General features: G+C 33.7%; 3 protein-coding genes across 8 annotated transcripts; all 3 read right to left on the bottom strand.

Annotated features, from left to right (window-relative positions):
- Positions 1-206: 206 nt before the first annotated feature.
- LOC147298992 (NAD(P)-linked oxidoreductase superfamily protein) lies at positions 207-5,042 on the bottom strand. Of its 2 annotated transcripts, none has more exons than XM_086229665.1 (9): positions 4,537-5,042; positions 3,035-3,119; positions 2,716-2,832; positions 2,113-2,177; positions 1,937-2,025; positions 1,753-1,832; positions 1,223-1,334; positions 683-802; positions 207-582 (listed from the first exon to the last, which is right to left on the bottom strand). In XM_086229665.1, the coding sequence occupies exons 1-9, from the start codon at positions 4,853-4,855 to the stop codon at positions 400-402; spliced, it is 1,170 nt and encodes a 389-aa protein (XP_086085791.1). In that variant the 5' UTR covers positions 4,856-5,042; the 3' UTR covers positions 207-399. The 2 variants fall into 2 exon arrangements, with proteins under 2 accessions (XP_086085791.1, XP_086085792.1); XM_086229666.1 differs by lacking the exon at positions 4,537-5,042 and adding an exon at positions 3,586-3,969.
- Positions 5,043-6,389: 1,347 nt separating this feature from the next.
- On the bottom strand, positions 6,390-16,589 carry LOC147298991 (histidine-containing phosphotransfer protein 1-like). 5 transcript variants are annotated; one of them, XM_086230151.1, is made up of 9 exons: positions 16,407-16,589; positions 16,126-16,193; positions 14,717-14,834; positions 11,584-12,092; positions 11,148-11,185; positions 10,645-10,775; positions 10,476-10,544; positions 8,600-8,671; positions 6,390-7,834 (listed from the first exon to the last, which is right to left on the bottom strand). In XM_086230151.1, exons 4-9 carry the CDS (start codon positions 11,651-11,653, stop codon positions 7,657-7,659), a joined length of 558 nt encoding a protein of 185 aa, XP_086086277.1. In that variant the 5' UTR covers positions 11,654-12,092; positions 14,717-14,834; positions 16,126-16,193; positions 16,407-16,589; the 3' UTR covers positions 6,390-7,656. The 5 variants fall into 5 exon arrangements, with proteins under 5 accessions (XP_086086277.1, XP_086086280.1, XP_086086279.1 ...); XM_086230154.1 differs by lacking the exons at positions 11,148-11,185; positions 11,584-12,092; XM_086230153.1 differs by lacking the exons at positions 14,717-14,834; positions 16,126-16,193; positions 16,407-16,589 and having other exon boundaries at positions 6,390-6,813; positions 7,762-7,834; positions 11,584-14,703.
- A 3,279-nt stretch (positions 16,590-19,868) lies between these two features.
- Positions 19,869-20,636, bottom strand: LOC147298990 (antimicrobial ginkbilobin-2-like protein). The gene has a single exon (XM_086229135.1). The coding sequence runs from the start codon at positions 20,634-20,636 to the stop codon at positions 19,869-19,871; it is 768 nt and encodes a 255-aa protein (XP_086085261.1).
- Between the last annotated feature and the right edge of the window lie 4,515 nt (positions 20,637-25,151).

Raw genomic sequence — 25,151 nt, 5'->3', positions numbered from 1 at the left:
AGAGAGATTGGCTTTGAGGAGAGGACAAACCATGTTAAACAACGAAAATGCAACAATGGTGTTTGTAAGGCCACTGCTACGCTCTTACACTTGTGAAGTTACTCAAATTAGATTTATATTTGGAAGCAGTTTAATCGTCTAGCGTTGAACTTTTAAATGGTTGAGAAATGATTAAATGAATTATAGCTTCAAGTCATTGGAAAATATTAGCCTTAAAAAGTTTTCTGGCTTAGACACCCAAAATAGTTCATAATAAACCTTTGTTATACAAAGTTAAATTTTACCGCCTCCATGGCAATTCTATACCAATACTCAAAAAAGGAAAAAGAGAAAAAAGAAAATTGTTCACTCTCCATATTGTAAAGAAAAGTATGACAAGATCATTGGGGTGTAATTTCACTAACGCCTGTATTCATCTCCGCAGTCACCAATCACTTTAAGGAGGTCCTTCCCTTTCTTTGTGACTTCTTGTATGCTGTTTATATCATCCTCATCAAGAGCAAGTGAAAAAACAGCATTGGAGTCTTGGATATGTTCTGACAACCCAAGTCTAACACCTATCATTGATCCTGCCACAGCTGGCTGCAATTTTACATGCCAAACGATGACTTACTTGATGTAGAAAATTCGAAGGTTAAGAAAATCATATAACTTCCTATGTAACAAGTTGAACCGACCGTACCTGGTCTAGTATATATTTCACGGCAACATTCGCGATTGAAACCCCATGTTTAGTAGCAATTCTTTTGAGTGTCTGAAGCAGAGCTTGAAAAAGACTCCATCCTCCCCAGGCATCAACCATCTGCCACACATTACAAAAATCTAGTAAGGCAATATCTAAACAGATAAATATCACAAGGACAATATTCAAATTCCCAGAATTACAATTTTAATTACTGTGCCACATATTACTTCAATGGCATTTTTTCTTAGCATTGTAGACCGTAAGTTTTCAAAATAATACCAGTGGAATTGACACTTAAGACTCTGTTTTATGCCACACATTCCTTTTACCAACCAATTTCATTCCTAATGTTCCACAAACTATACAGAGTGTCAAATGCCAACTAATTACTAATTAACAATATTCTTGTTTACTGCAACAACCATAATCCTTGCTGGATTTTGTATCTAACACTGATTTCCCAGCATTTTGGGGCAGAGCTTAATAAAATTATAAACCAATTAACTTGCCAGCATCAATGTGATCAAGACTCCATACCCGTTTGTACTTTTGGAGGGAGGGAGTATTTAACGGAGGCCCAGCAAAGGGAATGGATAAATTGGTGTCAAGGAACTTTTCAGATAATAGACCACCCATTACTGTTCCATACCTGCAACAGAAACTATTAAATTCAGAAGTAATACAGGAGAATACTTAAAAGCCTACCAGCAGCTCTAAAATTATTAACAATACGAACAACAAAATTAATTATCCCTTCAAAGGATCAGTTCTTTCTGGGATAAGTACAATTCCTCCAAATGACCATAATGAAATGATTTTATCAAAAACCTGTCCTTTGGCATACAAGAGCAAGGAAATCACTAGCACAAATGTCTATATATAATGTGGTTGAAAACAGGACTATCCCAGTTACATCCAATGTAGTGGACCAGTGGTAGATGATTGACTAATTAAATGCACTCTGCATGTGTATGCATGCGTGCTCCTGTTTATGATTTTAGAGGTAGAGGGAGGGAGGGATGGAGGGAGAGAGAGAGAGAGAGAGAGAGAGAGAGAGAGAGAGAGACGTTATAAGTTTGACTCCTGTGTGCTGACAAAGCTCTGCCATTTTCTGTTGAGGACGCATGTCAACAATTGAATGCTGGACCTGATTACATCGCAATATTGATGTGACAATAAAGCATAAGGTGGGAGATACAAAGCATATTTCCAGGAGAGTAATCAAATAAGTATAGTGCATGAACCATATACCTGATTGCTTACAACAGGAATCTCATTCTCTAGGATTATCTGTAGTCTCTCCGTATCGAAATTTGTCAAGGCAACAGTCTTAATTTTACCTGCGAACCAGTAGCTGGAGTAATGCAATCAAACTTTGAATTGTGGGTTGACATTTTGATTTCAAATTGAAAAGATAAAACGCTAACCTTCTTCTTTCAAATCTGTAAGGTGTTTTAGTGCGTCAATGTAACCAGAATTTGAATAATCCCACCTATCTCAAGTAGAAAAAGAAATTTATCCTCACTAGTCATTCACTTAATACTACTCATTGTAAAGAGTATCAGTTACATGTAAAGAGTCATAAATTATAATTGTAATTTGTAGGAGTGTTCATTAAAACATAAACAATGTATTAGATAGTAGCAAGGGAGAATAAGCTAAAGACAAGATAGTAGAAAGCGAGAATATGGTTCAAGGACGATTTCTTAATTAACAAATCTGATGTTGGAAATAAATTTCCCAGTTCACCTCACATCAAGCATAACTGGTATGATAACATAAAGTCACAGTCCATACAATGAGATATTCCTAACCAATGGGAATGTTGCAACTTTTCTTTGCCCAAATAAACAAAAAAATGGAGTAACGGATTTGGATCAATCAAAATTCAAACTTTGATTCCAATTCGAGCATGCTCTTTTACATATTCAAATTCGAGCATCAACACATAGTGATATTTCCAGAACACATGAAAAATCCACAAACACAAGGTTGCCATAATAATTTGCATTGAGAAAGATAATTCTTACCAATGAAACTGAAGCATGTCCAAGGAAGCCACATCCATTCTCTTCCGTGAAACATTTATACTGTCCCTTACGTAACTACTTGTCATCTTAACAGGAGGTGGCACCCATTTCGTAAGACTGCATCATATGATACAGTAGGGAAACAAAACAGTAAGACTTTCCATTCTACACCCTCCCGCAGATATAATATAGTGAGTAAAAAGGTTCACAGTTTATAATCCAAGAAAAGATGCAAAAAGGAATTCTCTATGCAATTGCCGAAGACTCCAAAACAACATTTGACCCATAATCTACACCCAATTAAGTGGAAGCAACTCACCCTCGGACCTTCTCCACGAACTCTGGTGGACGCTCCTGACGAACTCGATTGATAAAGATACCATATAGATCTTCAGCGGGTCCATCTACAGAATCCATAGAAGCAATCAATATGAAGTTCCACCCAACTCCAGGATGTAAATTCAGAAAAAAGGGGGGGGGGGGGAGAGGGATTGACTGCCAGGGATATATCCAAAAAGCAACACAATGTAAAAGAGTCCAAGTACTACAGAGAATGCCATGGATATATTCACAAAGCAACACAATGTAAGACAGTCCAAGAACTAGTACAAAGAATGATGAACTTGTTTACTGCCTTTAAATTAGGATACAAAAATGCTCTATAACTGCCCAATTGAAGTCCATATTCATACGCAAAACTTCAGTAACCGGATGCACTGAGAACCTTACTACCACTTGTGTCACTAGCATATATGATTATTCAACAAAAGTATGGTACAAAACTCTAAATGTAACACAAACAGAAATTAGAAATCGATGAAGCAAACAAACACGCATATACAATGAGCTATAGATAACTGAGTGCTATACATATATCTGCCATATCAAAAGTGGTGAGTCCAGCATCAGCATATTTAAGCATAGCATCAACTGCATTGTCTCTATCAATTTGACCCCAGCCACCGCTCGTCTGCCACATCCCATTAACAACCCGACATATGTCCAACGAATCCTTGCCATTCTTAACCAAAGCCCGCCGGTTATCTTCAGTTAACACACAGTGAACTGGCCTCCAACTGAGTTTTTGAATCCTTTTGGTTCTTGCTTTTGTAATCGAACTTATGGTGAATTTGCTCAAAGAACTATGGTGCAACAACTCTGCCATTCCAAATGGGACAGCCCCAATAAGTAAATGAATGCAGTATTTCTTCTTCCACACCAATTTTACACAGACAACTTTATCGGTTTATCCTATCTGCTTTCACATGCTGCTCTCCACCATCGATTTTATTCAATATTGGGTTTTTGCAAACTTTAGCATATTTTCACAAAAGCCCCCTATCTCTTCGATTTTCTATTTATCTACATTATAGTTGTTGCATCCAAGTCCCTTACAGTTACATGTTTTTCAAACTACAGCGTACTAGATTACAAAAAATACATATATCTAGCGGCATTATTGTAAAAAAGCATATAATTGGGGGTTTTTCTTTATTTGACTTAGAGAGTGAATGAGTGAGTGAACAGCGTACTTACAGTTGTCGGTCATGCTGCTCTCCACCCCATCGATTTTATTTTTATTTTTCAAATATTGAGTTTTTGCAAACTTGAGCATATTTGCACAAAACCCCCCCTATCTCTTCAATTTTCTATTTATCCACTATCTTCATTACAGTTGTTGCATCCACGTACCTTAAACCGTACACACACATTTCCACAGACGGACCCGTACTAGATTATAAAATACACATACATCTAGGGGCATTTTTGTAAAATTGCAGAGAATTGGTGAGTGAATGAGTGAGAGTGCACTGAACTTACAGTGGTCAGCCATGTCGAAGGTGGAGAGGCCAGCGTCGGCGTAGCGGAGCATGGCCTCGACGGCGTCGTCTCGGTCGATTCTGCCCCAGCCGCCGCTCGTCTGCCACATTCCGTTCAGGACTCGGCATATATCCAAGGAATCGTTGCCGTTTCTCACTGTGACTTGGCGGGTCTCGCTGCTGACCTGAGTTGACTCGCTGCACCTTACGACCGAGTTGGCTCGGAGTCTGCGTGACTCTTGCCGAGTTGAAAACTTGGTGTGCGTGGATTTCAACGACGTCGGATTGGCCAGGAAATTGTGTAAGTGTAAAGTTACCATTTTCGTGTAACGTAATTAAGGAGGGAAAACAATAGGCGGAAGACTCGGAACTGAAGAGGATAAGGCGTCCGACACCGTGGATGTACGTGGGATGTGTTTATTTTTGAAAATTGACGGTTATACCCCGCTAAGTTAGCTAGTGACTAGTAGCGAGTATTGAGTAGTGGCTACTGGCTAGTGACAATAATTCTGAAGAAACCATCAAATTTTGATTACCAATTCATTTCACACATGGCATAACAGTTTGATAGGCCAAGGTGTGCCTGACATGCCTGTTCACATGCCTTCGTGTTTAAAGATGTATGCCTTCTTCAACCCCAGCCTTGTAGGTGCTAAAACATAACTCTACTCTAAGGGCAACTGAATCAAACTTCAGGGTTTAGGAAACCCACAAGTCCATACTTGCTCCAATGGAAGAGATGAAGGTATAATTGGCAAGTCAGTCTACTGAAAAATTTGCCTCTAGGTAAATATGATCCACTTTGTAGGAGTAAGGATGCCAGCAATCAATGTATCTGTTTAATACTATCATTAACAAATATTTTAGCAATCATTTTATAACATTTTTAATTTTTTTTTATTAAAGAGAGATGATAGAGAAAGGAGAAAGAGATTAGAGTACTGAGATTGATAAGGAAAATACGCAAATTCAATTTTTCACGTGAAGAGAATTTTAGGATAAATAATCTTATAAATAGATAATCAATTATTCCATTATATAGAAAAAAAAAAAAAAAAAAAAACCAAAAAAGTAAGTAACAAGAATGCTTAATGCCCACTAAACAAAGAAGTTAACATTCTTGCAAGTCTTTGACAACAGCTTTTCTTTGCTTCTTTCTTCTTTTTTTATGACGTTTAATAGCTTCCACTCTCAAAGCCTCAAAGGCATAAGAGAAACTCGAAGACAGTCAATGACTACTTCAAACTCTGGCAATATTCGTTCATAATATACTACGTTGTGCTCTACTTTCCAAAAAGTTGCAGCCTTATTGTCTCATACTCATACTACGCAAGTATTGACCAAAAAAAAAAAAAAAAGAAAGAAAATACTACACAAGTATGTATTTCATACAATGCATTTTCAAGTGTAGAAGTTAGTGCATCTATCTCAAAATCATTTCTTAGAGAATAGAGAGGCCCAAAATTTTATGGATTGTAACACAAGACTCTTCCTAATTCGAGATATACTCTCAACAAGGAAATGTGCTAAGAGTCTAAGGCTCAATATATAGATGCCCCATGAATTATGCCTCCTGTCTCACTTTGCATCCGAAACTCATTTTGTCTCACTTTGTTCCCTAACTCCATCCCATGTTTTAAATTGCCTCATTTTATAAAGTTTGTCATTTTTTTCCGTTAACCAAGATAATGCAGCGGCTACAAAGCAAAATTTTGATAGGTGCCACATCAACTTGGCTAATAGAAAAATTGACAATCTTGACAGGGAGAAAAGCTAAAACACGAGACAGTTTAAAAGACAAAGCAAGCCAAAATGAGTTTCGGGAGCAAACTGAGAAACAAAACATAGTTCAACAGGTATACGCACGTTTGAAATATATGAGATATTTTGCACTATCTTCTGTCCCCAAAGAAAGAAGTGCCATAGTGTTGACTCGATGGGAAAAGCTAGCACAAATTGTCCAACAGAAAGATATTATAACCGGCACTGCTTAATCATAAGCAGTCCAACTATCTAAATGGTTATGCTGGTGGGAATCGACAACACAAATATAATTAGGAAAAAAAGCAATAAATAGACCAACCATGAACCATTAGATTAAAGAATAGCATTCCAAGAAGAAACATGCATCCAATTACAAACGCAGCAACCAAGATTAATTGCATAAGTTTTTAAGATAAAAAAAATCCTTATGAACTCTCACTCCTGGAGGAGATTTGACAGGACACAAGCTCTACTTGTTTTGTTTGCTCTCAACTCTGATGATCTTCCGCTCCATCTGTATACCAATGTGTTTGAGAGAAACATGCATTAAAAAAAATAAGAAAGAAATGAATTATATATATGAATGTAGACTACAAGAACAATTTATGACAATCACCTTCACTTGTATCTAATAACAGAAGTGTAGAATTTCACATCGCTCATAAACTACACTCTAGTACGGTATAGAAGTTTGATAATACTCCTCTCCCCAACAATGTAGGTTTTTGGGACAAAGATGGAGATGTTACAAACTATGCCTCAGTATGGTATAAGAGCTTGAAATTGCCTCTTCAAGCCTAGGTTTTTGGGAAAATGATACAATAATAACAGGAGTTGCTTGAACAAAGAAATAGACTTAGACACCAAAATAGGGTAAGCAAGGTCCCAAGTGGGGATTAGCCAAAAGGGAAAAAAGTTAAACAGAAAAAGGTTCCAGGTAGGAAATGCAAGTGCTTTTTGAGCTTCACGCTTTTGGTTATGGGAAACCAGTAAATCCTAAATTAATGAGACCACTAGCAAAATGCCAAAACGTTGAATCTAAAAGTATTTAACCCAAAGAAACCAAGAATCACAAAAAAAATCTATTGAAAGAAATATAATATCCTACTGAATAAACTGTGCTGCCCTGAGAGCAGGTTGCCACCAATCAAGCGAATGCCTTAAATTGGCAAAGGCTCAAAGAACTTGAGCACAGCTTGCCATATTTATATTAGTAATGTTGTTAAGATGAAAATTTGAGTTTATTTTAGACTGAGATAAACGCTAAAATCTCAGATAAATAACTAGATTATCAAAAAAGGAAAATGCATCAAATCATGAAAGTGATAAAGATGATAGTGACAAAGTCAGACATAAGTTATTTATTTTCAAGAAAGAGAAGAATATGCAAAGTTCTTGCCAAGTAAAACATATCTTGAAAGTGCAGAAGACAAAAAATCAATGTTGACATGTTGTGCAGAACCTGAACAAAGGACTCCAGCTTGTTTCGGGTATGAGTGAATTCATTCTTTATCCAACACAGTGTTCGGTTGAAACTGAAACAAAAACATTTATTCCAACATGAAAAGGGGTAAACATCTCAATTATGCATACATAAAACAGGCTTAGCCAAGGCAAAGAAAGTTCAACATAACAACACGTTTTTCTTTATAAGTAATAAAAGAACATTTTTACTTTCATGATATAAATCAAAGCCAGCAGTTCACTCAAGCTCAACAATAATGGAAGACCAAAATATTAATGCCAATACACAAAAAAGGACATGATTTACTGCACAAACAAATCTATCATTTCTACCTTATATGGCAATGTGGTCCACAACATAATATGCATGCCCACATTTTGAAGATGACAATCCAGTTCTGAGTTGAATATTGCACCAAGTATAGGCAGTGGAAAATAATTGATCTTAAATGCAAAATGAAAATTACATGAAATTTGCATTACTGAGATTGACTTGTAGAAATGATAATCAAAACATGCAAGAGAATCTGTATCCTTCACATGAATAAATAGAAACATAAATTTTCATATAAAATAGGATCCATGTCGAAGGGACTCAGACATTGTCAAGAAGATGCTAATCCAAGTAACCAATAAACTGGCAGCTGACATTTATCTGAAGATCTTGGGGAACAGGAAAGAAGAAAAATCTTGTAGTTTAGACTTTAAACCATGTAGTAAACAGATCTGTGGGTTCAACCAAATGCTACATACCAGATATATACAAGTTGTAAAACACGCAAAAATAGTAGCACGTAGATTTTACATAACAAATGGATTGAGAAGAGAAAGCTAACTTTTGTTTGTGCATCTGATCGCAAGCCTGAATGAGATCAGCACATGCAAGTCTCACATGCTCGGCACCAATGCTGTAACAAAAGATTAAAAAAAGAAACAATATTCAATTTATGATTGTTGAAGGAGGGATGGAACGGCCAGAACAGAGAATAAAAATCACTGCACCACTAATTATCATGAAAATAAATTTTTATAAAGGTCAAATTATCCAATGTAGTTTAGGAAAAGTTTCACTAAGGCCCCCGTAGTTTCTATTATGTCAATTCTGATCCTTTAGTTTCTTAAAAGTTGCAATATGAGGACTCATATTTAATCGTTAAAATGTCAACAGAAATAGCATGTGGCACACACGAGTGAGGGTATTTTAAATAATAAATAGTGATAATGAAAAACAATCCAAAAAGTCTAAAATACTCCCACTTGTGCACCGTACATGCTATTTCCATCAAACAAATTGACTGAATTAAGGATGTGGTCTTGAATAGCAACCATTAGTAAACTACAGAGACCTTGGAAAAATTTGGCCCAAACTAAAGGGACCACAAACTTAATTTGGATTTTTTTTTTTAACAACACAAATTACTGTATTATTTACAAGTATATCAAGCTGATATTTTAAATAACACATATATAATAACACAAAGAATGACATTTAAACTAAGTAATCAGCAATTTCGCAGAATGACCATTTTTACTTAAAAAGACAAGGGAAAAAACAACCTAAGAATTGCATTATTCATGCCTCAAGATCAAACTATAAAATATGAAATATTTTCAAATTCTCTATGATCTATGGTAGTCTATATTTGCATGAATACCCCAGATCTTGATTTTGAATGTGTGTGCTTGTGTCTCAGTGCGTCTAAGAAGCATGATAAGTTCTAGAACATGACCATGTTTGTATCTGACAAGTGTTGGACACAACGACACACCTCAAATACGTGACAGCATAAAATTATATACTATTTCTACCTAGATTTGAGGACTTTTTTAGTAAATATAAAGTTACTTATAAACGTCCATGCCTTGCCCATGTCCTAAATTTTTGAGATTTGTCGTTATCGTGTCCATGTCCGTATCTTGTCATAACCTGTGTCCAATGTCTTTGTCCGTATTACGGAGGTGCATGCATGTCTGTGAGCATGTGTGCTACAGAGGGAGAGAGAGTTATTGCTCATTAAATGAACTCATGATTATCAGTCTTACTAAAAATTCTATTGTTGGAACATGGAGATATTCCAACATAACTAGGACAGAACATCCTCTGCGTGACTTTGGTACATATGCGGTGTGCATAGTTACACTGGATCAAAATCTCTGGAATATGAGGGGCAGTCCAGAGTTATCAAGGAGTTCAATTTTATTACCACTTGCTCTTCAGGTGAGATGCAGATCCTCTGGAATATATCCTTTATAGTATGAAACGTTTAATAAAGAGATAAGTACAACCATAAAAAGTCACAGTGCAAAAAGTCTGCTGATAACGATTGATGATTATGTCTGAAGAGGAGACATTTAAGGAACATAACTCTTGCTCATAACCATGTGATGTTGCATCCATCACAGGAACTAAAACACTAAATACTGAACTTTCATACAACATAACTCATGCAGGCCTCATAGAATGCCCTAGATAGTGATGCACCATTTATTCTAACAATTTAAGGATTCATATGGTATAAAGCTATTGAAATGAGAAGGGAAAAAGTAAATAATGAATCAGGAATGATATTTATCACTTAGATTTGTATCTGTTCATTTTCATTTTCAAATATAAACCATATATAATCAGACATGCAAACAGATAAGAATGTTAATCGATTAAAACTGTCAAGACAATCTGAATGCTAATCAAAACTAATAAAATGACATTACCTTGAGCTTCTCTCCTCTATTTGGCGAGCCAGCGCAGCCAACTTGAAGAACTCAACATCAGATAAATCACTGAAAATACGGTAACAAGAGTGAGATGTAACTCATTGAATCCATGAAACCAGCTACCATAATTGAAACTACTTTTAATTTGTATTGCATACAGGGGTACCTATAGCTTGTCAATTCTGATAAGATTGCTTCAACATCAACAAAGTACATATTGATCAACCGCAAAGCACCATCAGGTTCTTCTTTAGTCTTCAAAGTCTGAATCTGTGAAAATTGATCGTTCACTATCCCCTGCACAAAATGACATGAACCCACATTATAAAACCAAATCAGCACTCTTCCAAACATTACCTAACCAAGAAATCTGCTTCATCTCATACAAATAAATACACTTGAAAGAAGAATTCTGTGACATTTGATGGAGCTATTGAAACTCCACTACCAAGATGTAGGTAAAATTTATGTGGTAAGACATCAAAATATAACTTAACAAGCTCAGGAGGCAGAGAGAACAATAATGGCATTCCATCAGCCAGAAGCACTGCAATTCATTTACCACACAATAATAACACACAACAGGAAGCAAAATAGAACTATGGGGACCCTTGGCAAACAAGATCTCATGGAACAAAATGGAAAAACACTTGATGAGAAATCTGTCACCTCATCGAACAGCGACTGCACATATCCTCGGAGAAGTCCTTTAAGAATAGATAAAGCCATTTCAGATATGAAACAGTGACAAAATCCAGTTAGAGAAGGGACAGGGATCGGGGGGGGGGGGGGGGGGGGGGGACTTTAAAACATGGAGAGAAGAGCCATGCTGCATGAGATATGCTTCAGTGGGTGGTTTATAGGCAATGAGTGACAGATAAAAACAATGTGCATCAGACTGGCATGAGTTTAGCATGATGTCTAATGGATTTAACACCTATTGTGTGTAAATTAACATTTATGCTACAGTCACTGACATATGCTAAAGCAAATACTTTCCTTGTTCTTTTCTGAAATAATGCTCTTAATTAATATTTTTAAATATGGTAATGGACACATCTTTGGTAACTATTGCTACTTACACCCTATGGAGTGGGACCCATACCAGTCTGCCTGAATGATAACAGTTGTCCCATCCTTGAACACAAAATGGAAAAGCAGGGTCCATGCCACATGGCAGAATAGGAGAGTCACATAACCTGTCTTGAGGTTCCAAACTTACATGGCAATAAATTTACAGATGCTGAGCTGGATATGCTATATATACTGGAGCATTACTTATATTCACAAACACCTCATTAACTGATATTTAGTAATGTCAAGTTTAATTATAGGCTTTGTACCCTTCTTAAGTCATGCTCATTTCTAACAATGGGTCAGCTTGGACTAGTTTTGTAGCACTACCTTTTAAGTGTGGGTTGAAAAAACTTGGTCCAAGTTGCACTTTAATATGGCAGATGGAAGGAACTAAGATACTTCTCAGCTTGGCTTTACAAGTATGGTGTTTTAGCTCTTATTTGTAAAAAATCTTCTTATGAGTATGGTGTTGCACACCATAATCACAGCCACTAAATCCAATTGCTTCATGCAGATATTGTCCCTTTGCACCATGATCTATTGAGGATCCAAACCGATAACTCTGTCACAACTAGTATAAACCAGATAAGTCCAGAATGCAAAAGACTGAAAAATAATCATACTCTGGAAACTGTTGCAACTTTGCCCAAGGAACATGAACATTGAGCAAACAAACTCTAGGTATAAATATATAATGACAACCATTACATTGCACACATAAATTATATTATTATGTCATTCTCCTTAATAATGATGAAAGGAAAGATCTGAACCCATTTAGGAATCCGATTCCTCCCCATCCCTCATTAATTTCAAAGGAGCAAAAAACAATGAAGTATTACTTTTAAGGCGTAAATACCATCATCATGATATATTTTGTTTTTTTGATAAACTATCATCATCATGATATTGATCAAATTACCATATACATCACTTATTATTGTGTTTGGATAACATTTGTTGTCCTATAAGGCTATAACTAATCCAAAAGATATTATTCCCATTATTAAATTTACGAAACTCAGGTTTGCCAAGATAAATTTAAACCGAAATTGGAGCAAAGTAAATTTTTCAGGGTGGGCCTGGTAATTCAATGGCATTAAGTACATTAAAATACTGTAAACCCTAAAAAATACGTGGGTTTAGGGAAATTAATTATAGATGAAAAATATGATCAGAACAAAAGAAGCTAAACAATTCAATCCATTAAACTTAAAGTAAAAAATAAGGGATCGGGGCCTACGTTGAGAAACCAGTGGAAATCAAATCACAACTGTCATCCTATTCCTTTTTAGTTTATCCTTGTTTCTCAACGTATAATCTTTCCTTATATTCTCTTTACTCTTTTTTTTTTTTTTTTTGCTTCTTTTACCTTCTTTGTTTCTTTTTTATTTTATCTTCTTTCTCCCTTTACCCTTAGATTGCCGAACTCAAACCAATAAGAAAAATGAAACAAAGAAGCAATGAATTATGGAAATGACAGCTGTCATTTCTTAATTAAGCGTTCTCAAATTGAATGCTAAAAGATAACAGAAACAGAAAATACTAATGACAAGTAACCAGAGTTCCATATAGAATCATGACAAAACAAATATAAAGAAAATTCTCAATTAAAGACAAAATAAAAAGTAAAAATATTCTGAAAAAGGGAGAAAATGAAAAGAGATTCTTTCACATGAAATTTCCACATAAGATTTATCAATTTTACAAAGTAAACGAAAAGAACACTTGATGAGGCTAAACATCATAGACTTAAAAGGAAATTCTAGTTACCATTTTGATTATCTAGAAAAATAATTAAACCCTTTTCTTTAATGGAATCAAACCAAAATCACCAAACCCTAAATGGGTTCTGTTCTTTGCCAACAGTGCTACGTACCAGCTGAATATTGAAAACCTTAGATCTCAAGAATCTCTGATATCCAGTTTGAAAATGCTCTATCAGGAAGTTTGGTATACCATATATTACTATGCTGACTTTTTCTTGGTTCAGGGCGTGGGGTGTAAATGGAAACAGAAACTTTCCAGAAACTTGACAATTTCCCTAGATATGAAAAACATGAGAGAAACAATTTCATGTAGGATCAATCATAAGTTTTCTATAATGGAAAATAGCATTGAGGGAACCTATGAAGGAAAATAGCTGCATCCATAAGAACACAACTTTAATGGTTTTCAACAGAAGTCATCTAGAAATCCATTGAAATAGAAATCACAAGGTTAGCTACAAGCATAATATTTTGCATGTTACAGGTTCCCAATTTCGAAAACACCTGACTAAAATACAAGGAGGCACAACAAAACACATTACCAGTTCGTAAACTTTTGTCTTCTTCTCTGCAAACTTGGAAGAGTCTTACTGCTAAACCATCTTTGATGAATACCCAGGGCTAATTTTTGGTAAATGTAACCAAATGAAACCCAAGTTTCATGACAAGCAAGTAAGCTACTTCTCCAAATAATTTATGAAGCCATCACAAAAGATCACTCAGCTTCTCACAATTTTAAGACCACATCTTGCATGCTATTACTGTATCAAATGATTATATCATCATCTCGAAAGAAAAAAAAAATAAAAAAAAATAAGCCATGTTAACTAGAGTTTTTATTTTTATTTTTTATGAGAAACAATCTTTTATTAAAGAAAAGGAAAGGTACACAAAGAACAAGGTGTCCACTGTTCTAAGAATCAGAACTGATTACGACCATAACCTTAACAAAACAAAATGACATAGACTACCAAATCTAAAGTACAGCTACACTCCAGTCATAAAAGATGGTTTGACAAGAGCTATCTATAAATTCTGAGGATACCGAAGCCCAACGTGAAGACCAAAAACAAACCTATCCCACAAATGATCTACCTTTTCACCCCTAGCTCAAAAATCCTCTTATTTATTTACAAAAAACCACCCAAAATATTGTCATCACAGCATATCTCCCCAAAACCAAGTTAGATACTAAAGTTTTGAAAATGCAAAAATATACCCTTACACATTTATCAATATAGTTTTAATGAAATATGATTTCAATAGAAAATGATTTTGGGCATTATATTCATAATTCTCATTAGAGAAGAAAAATAGGAGTTTTCATTTCCTATGTAAAAAGTGGGATTTTTTTTTTTCCAGCTGGAATAAAAGACCAGAGTTTGAGATTACCATGTTTCATGGAAATTAGGATGTCCATGGGAATAGCAATTATCAAGATTTTTTTCAAACAATTGATCAAATTGTCACCAATGCAATTCCTTAGAAATTGAATTGCCACCTAGATCTCCTGCATAATGAACACTTACATAATTTAGTATGTTTGACTTGAGATCACTCACATGCATCAGACATTATTTCATGGCTATTTCTAAAATCATATAGGAATTTATATATTCCAATCGACATTACAGACAATGCATATAGATAACAACATTGATCTTTCACATTCTCTTGTTCCCAAGACTGAGACTAAAGCAGATAGTTACAAGACAAGTTCATATTAGGTTTTCACTCAGACTATTATTAGCTGAGTTCTTGTGGGACCTATTAAATGATAGGTCCCAGCTTCCCTTCGGTGCATACTCTCTAGGTCAATAAACTTCCTCTCCACACTTCAAATGGCCCCTGAATAAAAGAATTACAAAGGAAAATGCTAACACTAAAATTCTGACTTTTTAAAATCCCTTTGATTTACAGGGTTGTATACCAAAGAGAGAGAACGGGGTGAAGAATTGGAAAATATAAGGCCAGCCAAAGGAATACAAATTGAGACAACAATGGAAAAGAGAAAAGGTCCAAAGACAGTTCCCATTGAGAATGTGAAACTTTTGCAGATATACAAGGAAGAAAATGGAGCAAAAACAGCATATTTCATAGGTAAGTATTTATTTTCATTGAACTAACATTAGTATATAGCTCGGCTTAAAACACTAGCATTATGACTGGTACTTTTGAGTTGGAAATACATTGCGACCAAAGAATTTCATGTCAAAAGGAATAACACAATGAAATGAAATCATTACAGTTGTCAAGATCACAAGAGAAATATGCAACAAAAAAAAAATCATTTATTCAGAAGAAGAAAAAAAAAACCAAATAAACAAACAAACAATTGTTGGGGATGAGTGCAATGCGAAGAAGTATGTGGCAACTAACAACACAGCTAATTTGGATAAAGAGTCTTTCGGATTGTGATGGTTCAACTAACTTTGGAGAATTAACCAAATGAGTCTCTTATAAACTGCCTTTTGGTTGAATGATACAATTTCATTACCTAAAAACATCCAAATCTGCAATCTAATTGAATCTGTAATTCTGCATAAGGACTCATTTAGTTAACAGTCATAAAAAACAACAATATAACAATTTATAAATTGCACACATGTTCTTAGAAAAACCCAAAGAGGAAACATATTTAGCAATTTAGAAATGATACAGAATTATATTTGTAGATTCCATAGTGCTTCTCTCTCTAATACTCATCAAATATATGCATTACAGTCATGATTTGAGGTTCCTCATTGGACCATCAAAAGAAAACTGAATTGACTTTATTAATAGATGAAGATCAATATTACCTGCCTCTTTTTGTATACAGTTCACCAGCAGAAACATGAAGCTAAGAAAATCAACATCCTGCTCAATGCTACAAAAAGCAATAAAGAAAAAGTAATGAAGCCATACCCAAGTATAATAAGTTTTTTTTTTTTTTTTTAAATTGCATTTTGCATAGAATTTATCAAAACCAATTGAGAGAATAAATTTTGAGCAGCCACACAGTAGCTAGTCTAATTGCTTATAACATTGATAGAATTTACCATTCAAAATTCTATGAAATTGATTTGAGAGGAAGACGAACCTGAGGCCGAGAGAAACTGATACCTCGTCATACATGGAGTGAATGAAGCCACGAAGTAAACCTCTTTCTGATTACCCATAGCCATTTCCAGTTTGAGAGAGCTGTGTGTGTTCTGGTAGGCTACTTCTTTGTCGTTTGGCTGCAGCAACGGGCAACTGGGCATGGGAGGTTTGGATGATTTTGCCCCTCAAGTTTAAGGAAATGAATAATATGCCATTCGACAACAAGTATTTTGGGTAATTTAATTGAATAACCCTTTTTAACACCAAATAAGCTTTTTTGACTTCCTTCCTCTAAAATAAGTTTTTCTAACGCTTCTCATTTTTTGAGACCAAAATATCCTTTAGTCGAATTTGTGGTTGATACATAGACTGGATCGAATCTTTGGTCGACACACATTCAAGTATTCAACCCTGTGTCAACCAAAATTTTCACCATGTGTCTACCACAAATTCAACAACAATCATATAAAAATGTACATTTTGGGAGAGGAGGGTCAAAAAAACTTATTGAATATTAAAAAGGGTTGTTCAATGAAATTACCCAAGTATTTTGAAGCCATTACAAAATACCTAGCTATAGCTATAGTGGCATGACAAATTGGTAAAAGAAAATTCTATAATTAGCTACACAAGTTCTCATTCGTTATATATTTTATACGGATTTAGATACTCTGCTAATTTCATATAATCAATCAAAAGTACGTAATTTTACTGTGTAAGCTCATGATCGAAACCGTTCATTTATTAGATTACCCTTCAATGATCATCTTTGAAAAAAATCAACCAAATCGAAATCGAAAATCATTTGGTCATATAGCTGCTACCAAATAAATATTCAATTTTGGTAACAGTTAGACTCACTCTTTTGTTTATTCAAAAATAGTTTCATAACCAACGATTTTCGATTTGATTAATTTTTTACAGAGATGAATGATGATCTTTAAAGGGTGATTATCAAGAGGAGGAAGACTTACATTGATTCAGGCTGTTTTAGGGAGTATCCCAACTTACTATTTATCACTTTTTAAAATACCAAAGGGGGTAGCTAAAAGGGTGGAGAAACTAATGAGAAACTTCCTGTGGAAAGGAGTTGGGGAAGGGAGAAAGTTTAATCTGGTTAGATGGGATTTTGTTTCTCAATCAAAGCAATTAGGGGGGTTGGGCATAGGTAAACTGGGGGCAAAAAATATGGCTTTATTGGGGAAATGGCTTTGGAGATATCCCTTGGAAAGAGAATCCTTATGGCATGAAGTGATTAGAAGTAAATATGGAAACCAAGAGAGTGGTTGGGATTCAAAAGAGGTAAGGAAAGGGTCAAGTCGAAGCCCTTGGAGAGATATATCAAAAGGCTATAATAACTTTATAGTGTGTTGTAAGCTGGCTGTAGGGAACGGCGAAATGGTTAGATTTTGGGAGAATGTTTGGGGAGGAGAGGAGGCTTTTAAAACTTGTTTCCCAAGGCTGTATAATTTGTCAGATCATCATGGTTTATCAATGGCATAAATGGCAGGGGGAGTTAATTCTCAACCAAATTGGAACCTGGGTTTTCAAAGGAATTTAAATGACTTAGAAGTGGAGGAGCTGTCATCCTTGCTCTTAGTGCTTGAGAAAGTTCATTTGTCATCCACTAGAGATTCAAGAGTTTGGAAAATGGTGAGGCCAACAACGAGGTGGGTGGGTGGGAGGTAGCGGATAATACTGGGTTACACGTTGGATTGGTTACACCATGTGGCAGTGTATCGGATACACCCAATAAATTTTCGAGGTAGGGATGGGAGCATGGTGGGGCGGGGCTTGGGAGGTTGGGGAAGAATATTGGGTTTCTGTTTTTTGTGTTATTCAATTAATTTTCTAATTTTATTTCTATTTTAATATTTTTATAAAATTTGATTATTTTTTATCAGTATTAGGTCCATGTGGCATTACCTTTTGTCCACGTGGCGTATTTGTCATCAAATATGTGGACTGTACAAATATCATGTTAGTAAATATCGACAAAACTAAAAGTCCTTTTAACGGAAGTATAAAATTGTATAACAGAGGAGAACTTATGTACCTGTAGGGTTTTGATTCTCATGTACAAACTTGTCAGTACCATTATAGTTTATGTATGTATTTTGTGGTATATGGTTCTTTATTTTAGGGTATGAAATTATTGTTCGAGTTTATAATTTAGATTCTAACTATGAGTTGTGTTTTTAACTTTGGAAGTTTGGGAGGAGGGGGGGGGGGGGGGTTAATGCTCTCAATGGTAAATCGATCACGCCCAAAATTTGAGAGTTAAAACGTAAAAATTAACCGAGAAAAGAGAGCTTAAAATTAAAAGACTAAAAAACATGGAACAAATCTCAATTAATGATTTATATCCTAAAGTATTTAACTCTGCCAAGAATAAGATCAAAAAGTAAAAAAATAGTCATAAAAGATAAGGTCCATTGATTTTAAGACTACTAAATTTCAATAACATTTTAGTTTAGGTATCAAAATTAAATAGCATTTTAGATTAAGTACAAGTTGAAAAGTCAAACAAAATAATAAAATAAAAGGTATTAGAATTTACAAATATTACATCACATGCTACTACAAAAAAAAAATAAAAAAAATATTACATCACAAATATTACATTAATTTATACTATATTGAATAAAAAACAAAATCAAACCAGTTACAACTTAACTGTGACTATCTTAGTAAATTGAAAAAGAGAACTCACACAACTATACTATGTATTATTTTGAGTAAAAGTATTGTTTTAACCTCTATTTATACTATACTGTAGTATAATTTATCTTAAAAAAATTCAATTAAGTCACAACTTAGATGTGACTGTCGTTCAGTCACAACTAAATTTGAAGTTGTGTGTGTCGTACAATCACAACAAAATGTGAAGTTGAGACTACATTAGAAAATTTTCAAGATAATATAAAAGCCTCAAGGACAATTTTGTCAAAACCTTATAAATTTTAACTAACACCCATCATATGTGGGCCAAAGGACAAAAATGTCAAATGGAAAAAACTTAAATCAAAAAGACCAACATATTTGTGACCTAATCTAAAAAACTACATTTAAATTTAGTAGTTCAAATGAAAAATTATATGGTCTTTATACTATACCAAAAAATTATTAGAATTTGGTATTTAATCCTAATTTTCTATAAAATATATACGTCTGTTCTTTAACATTTTGCAAAAAGAAAATTCCTATATATATATTATGAAGTATTTGACAACAAAAGCACACTTTATAAATCTTCTAGTAATTTTTATATATTAATGGAAAACTTATGACCAAGTGATACAATATTTATCCCCACACCGATAATGAGAGTTCAAGTACTCATTCCATGGCTTAATATTACATATAACGGAAGATCTTACATATTGAAGTAAATTAAGTTAAGAGACCATATAATATTGACAAAAAAAAAAAAGAGACCTATATATATGGTCTAAGGCATTCAAACATAAATAAAGGGGTATAATTCGAATATGAGATAGCAACTGCCGTAATAAGCACGCCAACCTCTCATTCCCGGACTATCTTCTTGAAGTTCGTTCATTGCTACATCAAGGCACTCGTTACAAGATCTCTTAGAAAGGTCCTCCGTGCATTGAGCTGCACCATAAATGACTAAATTGGTGCTTTTGGGTGGCCCAAGTTCTTGCTTCCCTTGAGCAAACAAGCGTGGACTAACAGAAGTTCTATTACATAATTTGGTCAACAACTTGCGAACTTTGTGATCAAATAAGAAACGATCACCATCAACAAATATGTTATTTTTCACATAAATTCCGTTAATGGTGTCACTTTTACCAAAAAACTTTGAATTTGAGTATTTTACAAGGCATCCATCGTACCAAATTATGGCTCCTTGACTGCGAGGGCAGTAATTTCGAAGCTCTTCCATTGCTTTACTGATACAAATTCTACAAAGTTCGCGGGAAAGTGGCATCCAACATTGCCTTAATCCATATACAATTTCATAATTCGTTCCTAAAGGTTCACCCTCTATAGGTTTACCCTTCATGCCACTTCTATATCCAATAGAAGGATATGATAATTCCTGGAGTAACGCATTCAAGCTATCCTCATGACTCCTCTTGAATAGAAATTCTGGAGCACTAAAACATGTATGCTCCACAATAAGACCTTCAAAAGTGGCGTGCAGAAAAAGGGAGAAATATAAGACACTTAGAGTTAGGATTAATGGTTGTGAGCAATACATATTATGTATAGAACTGAACTTCAATTGTCTTTTATTTCGTTGATTTATCTTAAAATAAACGCATAAAACTATTTTGAAGTTATGGGCAAATATAGTAATATACATACATATATATATGTGCTATGTATGCACAGTAGACTTAGCAGTAGTAGTATACATATTTTATAAAAGAATCAGAACTCTTATTGTTAGTCTTGCACAATATAAATATATAAATATATATATATATATGTTTTGGCCAATTTATGCCAGAAAGAGCCATGTTTGACTGTATATATATATAGAGTTTCAAGTGAGAATGTGCTCATTTTAAGAAAATGAAAACAGTCTCTTTCAGATCACTTGAAAATGCAGTTTAATGATCAAAATTGTCTATTTTTAGGTATCTCCTTAAAGATCCGTGCAAAACAATAACAAAATCAGTGATTGTTTGATCATCTAAATTATATGTAGATAAACATAGTCCATGAGGTAAAATTCAAATGATATTGATAGTTATCAAATGGCTAAATAATTTTTTATTTGGGTTATTTTTTTGCTGGAAAGATTTTTGAAGGATGTTCTAAATATAGATGATTTCGATTATTGAATTGTAGGCTCGAAATATGATGTTCTTATTATTCTTAAATGAGGACACCCTTACTTGAAAATTTTTATATATGTATAATTTCAAATCCTCTTAATTAATCACCTTCTTTCGAAAGTAACTACATTAAAAGGGTGATATATATATATATATATTCACAATAGACGTTGTCAATCAAAATATATATAATAAATTGAACTTTTGTACATTGTGTGGTCCATATATATATATATGTATTCACTACCACCCTTGGCCATCTATTTATTCAACCCTCCAACACCACACTTAGTCATTGGTATATATTTTTGTTCATTTAGATTCCATCTACGCTATAGTAATGTACATATATGTTATTGTCACATTTATATATAAGTTTTTATAGGAAGTAAATTTCTGTTGAACTTAGTTGTAACACCAAACGAACAAGCTACCTTATATGAAGTAAACTAATCCACAGGTTCAACGACACGATTTCAATCTATGGAGAACCAAATTACACTACAAAAAAACAGACTTTTAGTTACAGGCTCTTTAGTTACAACAAAAAACCTTGTAACTAATGCTATGTTTCATCACAAGCTGTGACTAAATGTAGATATAGTGACAAATTTTTTCTTGTTACTAAATCCTCGGTTGTAGCAAAAACTATTATTAACAAAAGTTATTGTAACTAATAGCCTATTTAGTCACAACTATGAATTTTAGTTACCGGCTTTTTGGTTATAACACAGTCACAACGCATCTTGTGACTAATACACTTAGGCAGGGAAATTTTCATTTATTTATATTACACAAAAATCTTACTTTACTTATACCCTTCAATAGAATTAAATTAATTAGGGTTAAATACAAAAATAGTTCACGAATTTTATAATGAATCTCAATTTGATCCATTAACTAAAAAAAATGTCAATTTGGTCCACAAACTTTCCAAGTTGTATCAAACCAATACTAATGTTAATTTTCATCAAAAAATTAACGGAATTGGTCACATGAAAATGTGATGAACGGACTAAAATGCCTTTGAAAATGTGGTCACTTGCTGTGCACATGACTAATTTTCGTTAAATTTTTTAATGAAAGTTAACATTTGTACTGCTTTGGTACAACTTGAAAAGTTCGTGGACCAAATTGATACTTTTTATAATTAGTTGATCAAATTGAGATTCAATGTAAAGTTTGTGAACCATTTTTGTATTTAACCCAATTAATTAAAACCAAATTGACCAATAGTATTACACAATTGATAATATTAGATCCACCAAACACATGTAGCCTGATCTTGGGTGAACTACATTATATCGTGTGTTCATCATCATTGCTTGTTTGCTTAAGTGTTTATTTAAAAGTTTTACTTTCGCTCGTTGGTTTGGACTTTGGACTAAGGAATCCCGAAAACTCATGCCAAATTTCCTAACAAGTAGGACATAAGTGTCCTCAGCACTGCATCCACAATTCACAATTTTAGCTTGAGTTTTTAAATGAATAATGTTAGAGTCACCAGACCAAACTGACGAATATTATTACACAATTGAAATTGCCAATGCATGCTTGATCTACCATTTCTTCATGCGTGTGGCCTTTATTCATTTTTATAGGTTCATGTGGTTTTTTATTGGTTGGAACTTGGAACGTCTAGTGATTTTGGTAGTAATTTTATATTTTTATTTCCTTCTCAAGAAATAATTTTATCTAGTTGTACTAGTATTGGCACAATTAAAATGTACTAACACATATTGGTATAATGACACAATTTGACAGAAATTGTCTTGGGAACTTGCAATTGATACACACACAAAATAAACGTTTGGGCACTCAACTAAATCAAATAAAAGTCTTGGTACCAAGTTGGGATATGAGCTAAATTAAGTTTGGATACCAAATTTGAAAAAAACCAAAAAGATCGAAAAAAAAGTTACTTCATATAAAAATTGATATATAAATGTGACAAGATCAAGGTGTGACATCAATAAAATGTAAATGGCATCTAAATAAACAAAAGTGGATTGAAAATAGCATGTGTGGTGGTGGAGTTTGGATTCAATAGAATGCAAAAGGTGTTAGCAAATAGTTATATATATTGAACCCCTCAAAGTACAAAAGTTCAATTTGATTATATATACTCTGACTGACAATAACATCTAATTTGATTATATATATATATATATATCACCGTTTTAGTGTTGTATAAAAAAGAAAAAAAATTAAGGAACAAGAATTACTCAGTAAGAACTTACGTTACCATATAAGGTTATAAGGAACCTACATTTAATAAAAATAATATAAATAACCTACATTAAAATATATCATATATTCAATGAGAAACCTACATTAGAATTATTTAATAAGGAACCTACAATTAAAATTATTTAATAAGGAACCTACATTTAATGAAAATACAATAGCTAATACACGGGCCTGCAACATCAGACAAAAAAAAAAAAAAAAACTCCTACAACATAAAAACTCACATATCTCTAATAAAAAAAAACTCACATATCTATTACTTTCTATATTTAAATACAAACAACCATATATATAATTCTAGTAATTTAATGATTCTGGATTGCAAATAACATGTGTAGTGGTGGAGGTTTAGATTCAATAGAATGCAAAATGTGTTAGTAAGTAGTTATATATTGAACCCCTCAAAGTACAAACGTTTAATTTGATTATATATACTTTAATTGACAACATCTATTTTGATTATATATATATATCACCGTTTTAGTGTTTGCTGCTTTCGAAACAAGGTGATAAGAAGAATTTAAAACTTGGTTTCTTATATATATATAGTTATAGTTAAGCATGACTCAATCTTACATGAATTGGCCAAAACATGTATGCAAAACATTAATTAAGAGCTTCTAATTCTTTTATGTATATATATATCACCATCTCTTCAAAATAGATTTATATATGCGTATGTTTTAAGATCCATCAATTTAAATTCAATTCTATACATCCAATATGTATTTCTCAAAACCAGTAATCCTAGTTTTGTGTGTATTATATTTCTCCCTTTTTCTACATGTGGATTTTGGAGGTCTTGCTGTGGAGCATACATGTTTTAATGAGCAAGAATTTCTAGCTAGGAGTTATAAGGTTAGCTTGAATGCATTACTCCAAGAATTATCAACCCGTACTAGAGGATATTATAGAAGTGGCATGAAGGGGGAGCGTATAGGAAAGAATTATGAATTTGTATTTGGATTAAGGCAATGTTGGAAGCCACTTTCCTATGAACTTTGCAAAATTTGTGTGATTGCAGCAATCGAGGAGCTTCCTATACGCTGCCCTCATAGTAAAGGAGCTATAATTTGGTATGATGCATGGTTGTCTTATAAAATATTCAAATGAAAATTTTGTTGGTATAAGTGACACCATTAATGGGATTTATGTGAGGAATAACATATTCATTGATGGTGATCCCTCATTGTTTGATCACCAAGTTCGAGTGTTGTTAACTCGATTATGTAGAAGAGCTTATAATAGTCAAAATTTGTTTAGTAACGGGACGGAAAAGCCATTCAACAACATTGATTCAACAATTTACGGTGCAGCTCAATGCACAGGGGACATTTCTAAAGCGTCTTGTAAGAAGTGTTTTGATGTAGCAATGAATGAACTTCTAGAAGACAATCATGGAAGGAGAGGTGGACGTACTTATTATGAGAGTTGTTATCTCAGATTTGAACTTTACCGCTTTATTAATGTTTAGACAACTAATTAGACCATATATATGTTTAATTATATGTTCTCATAATTAACTGTACACTATACTTCAATATATAATGAAATTTCAAGTATGTACCAATACTATACCTAGAGGGGTGAATAGGTTAAACCCAATTTTTATCACAATTACATCATCTGCAAAGCAAACACAAATGTACGATCCATAGTTCTTAATATTTGGTTTCACTAAA

Source organism: Dryas octopetala, chromosome 1, assembly GCF_963921425.1.
Source record: "Dryas octopetala chromosome 1, drDryOcto1.1, whole genome shotgun sequence".
NCBI lineage: Eukaryota > Viridiplantae > Streptophyta > Magnoliopsida > Rosales > Rosaceae > Dryas > Dryas octopetala.
Note: the sequence above shows the minus strand (reverse complement) of the source record. Positions and strands in the feature narration are given on the sequence as shown.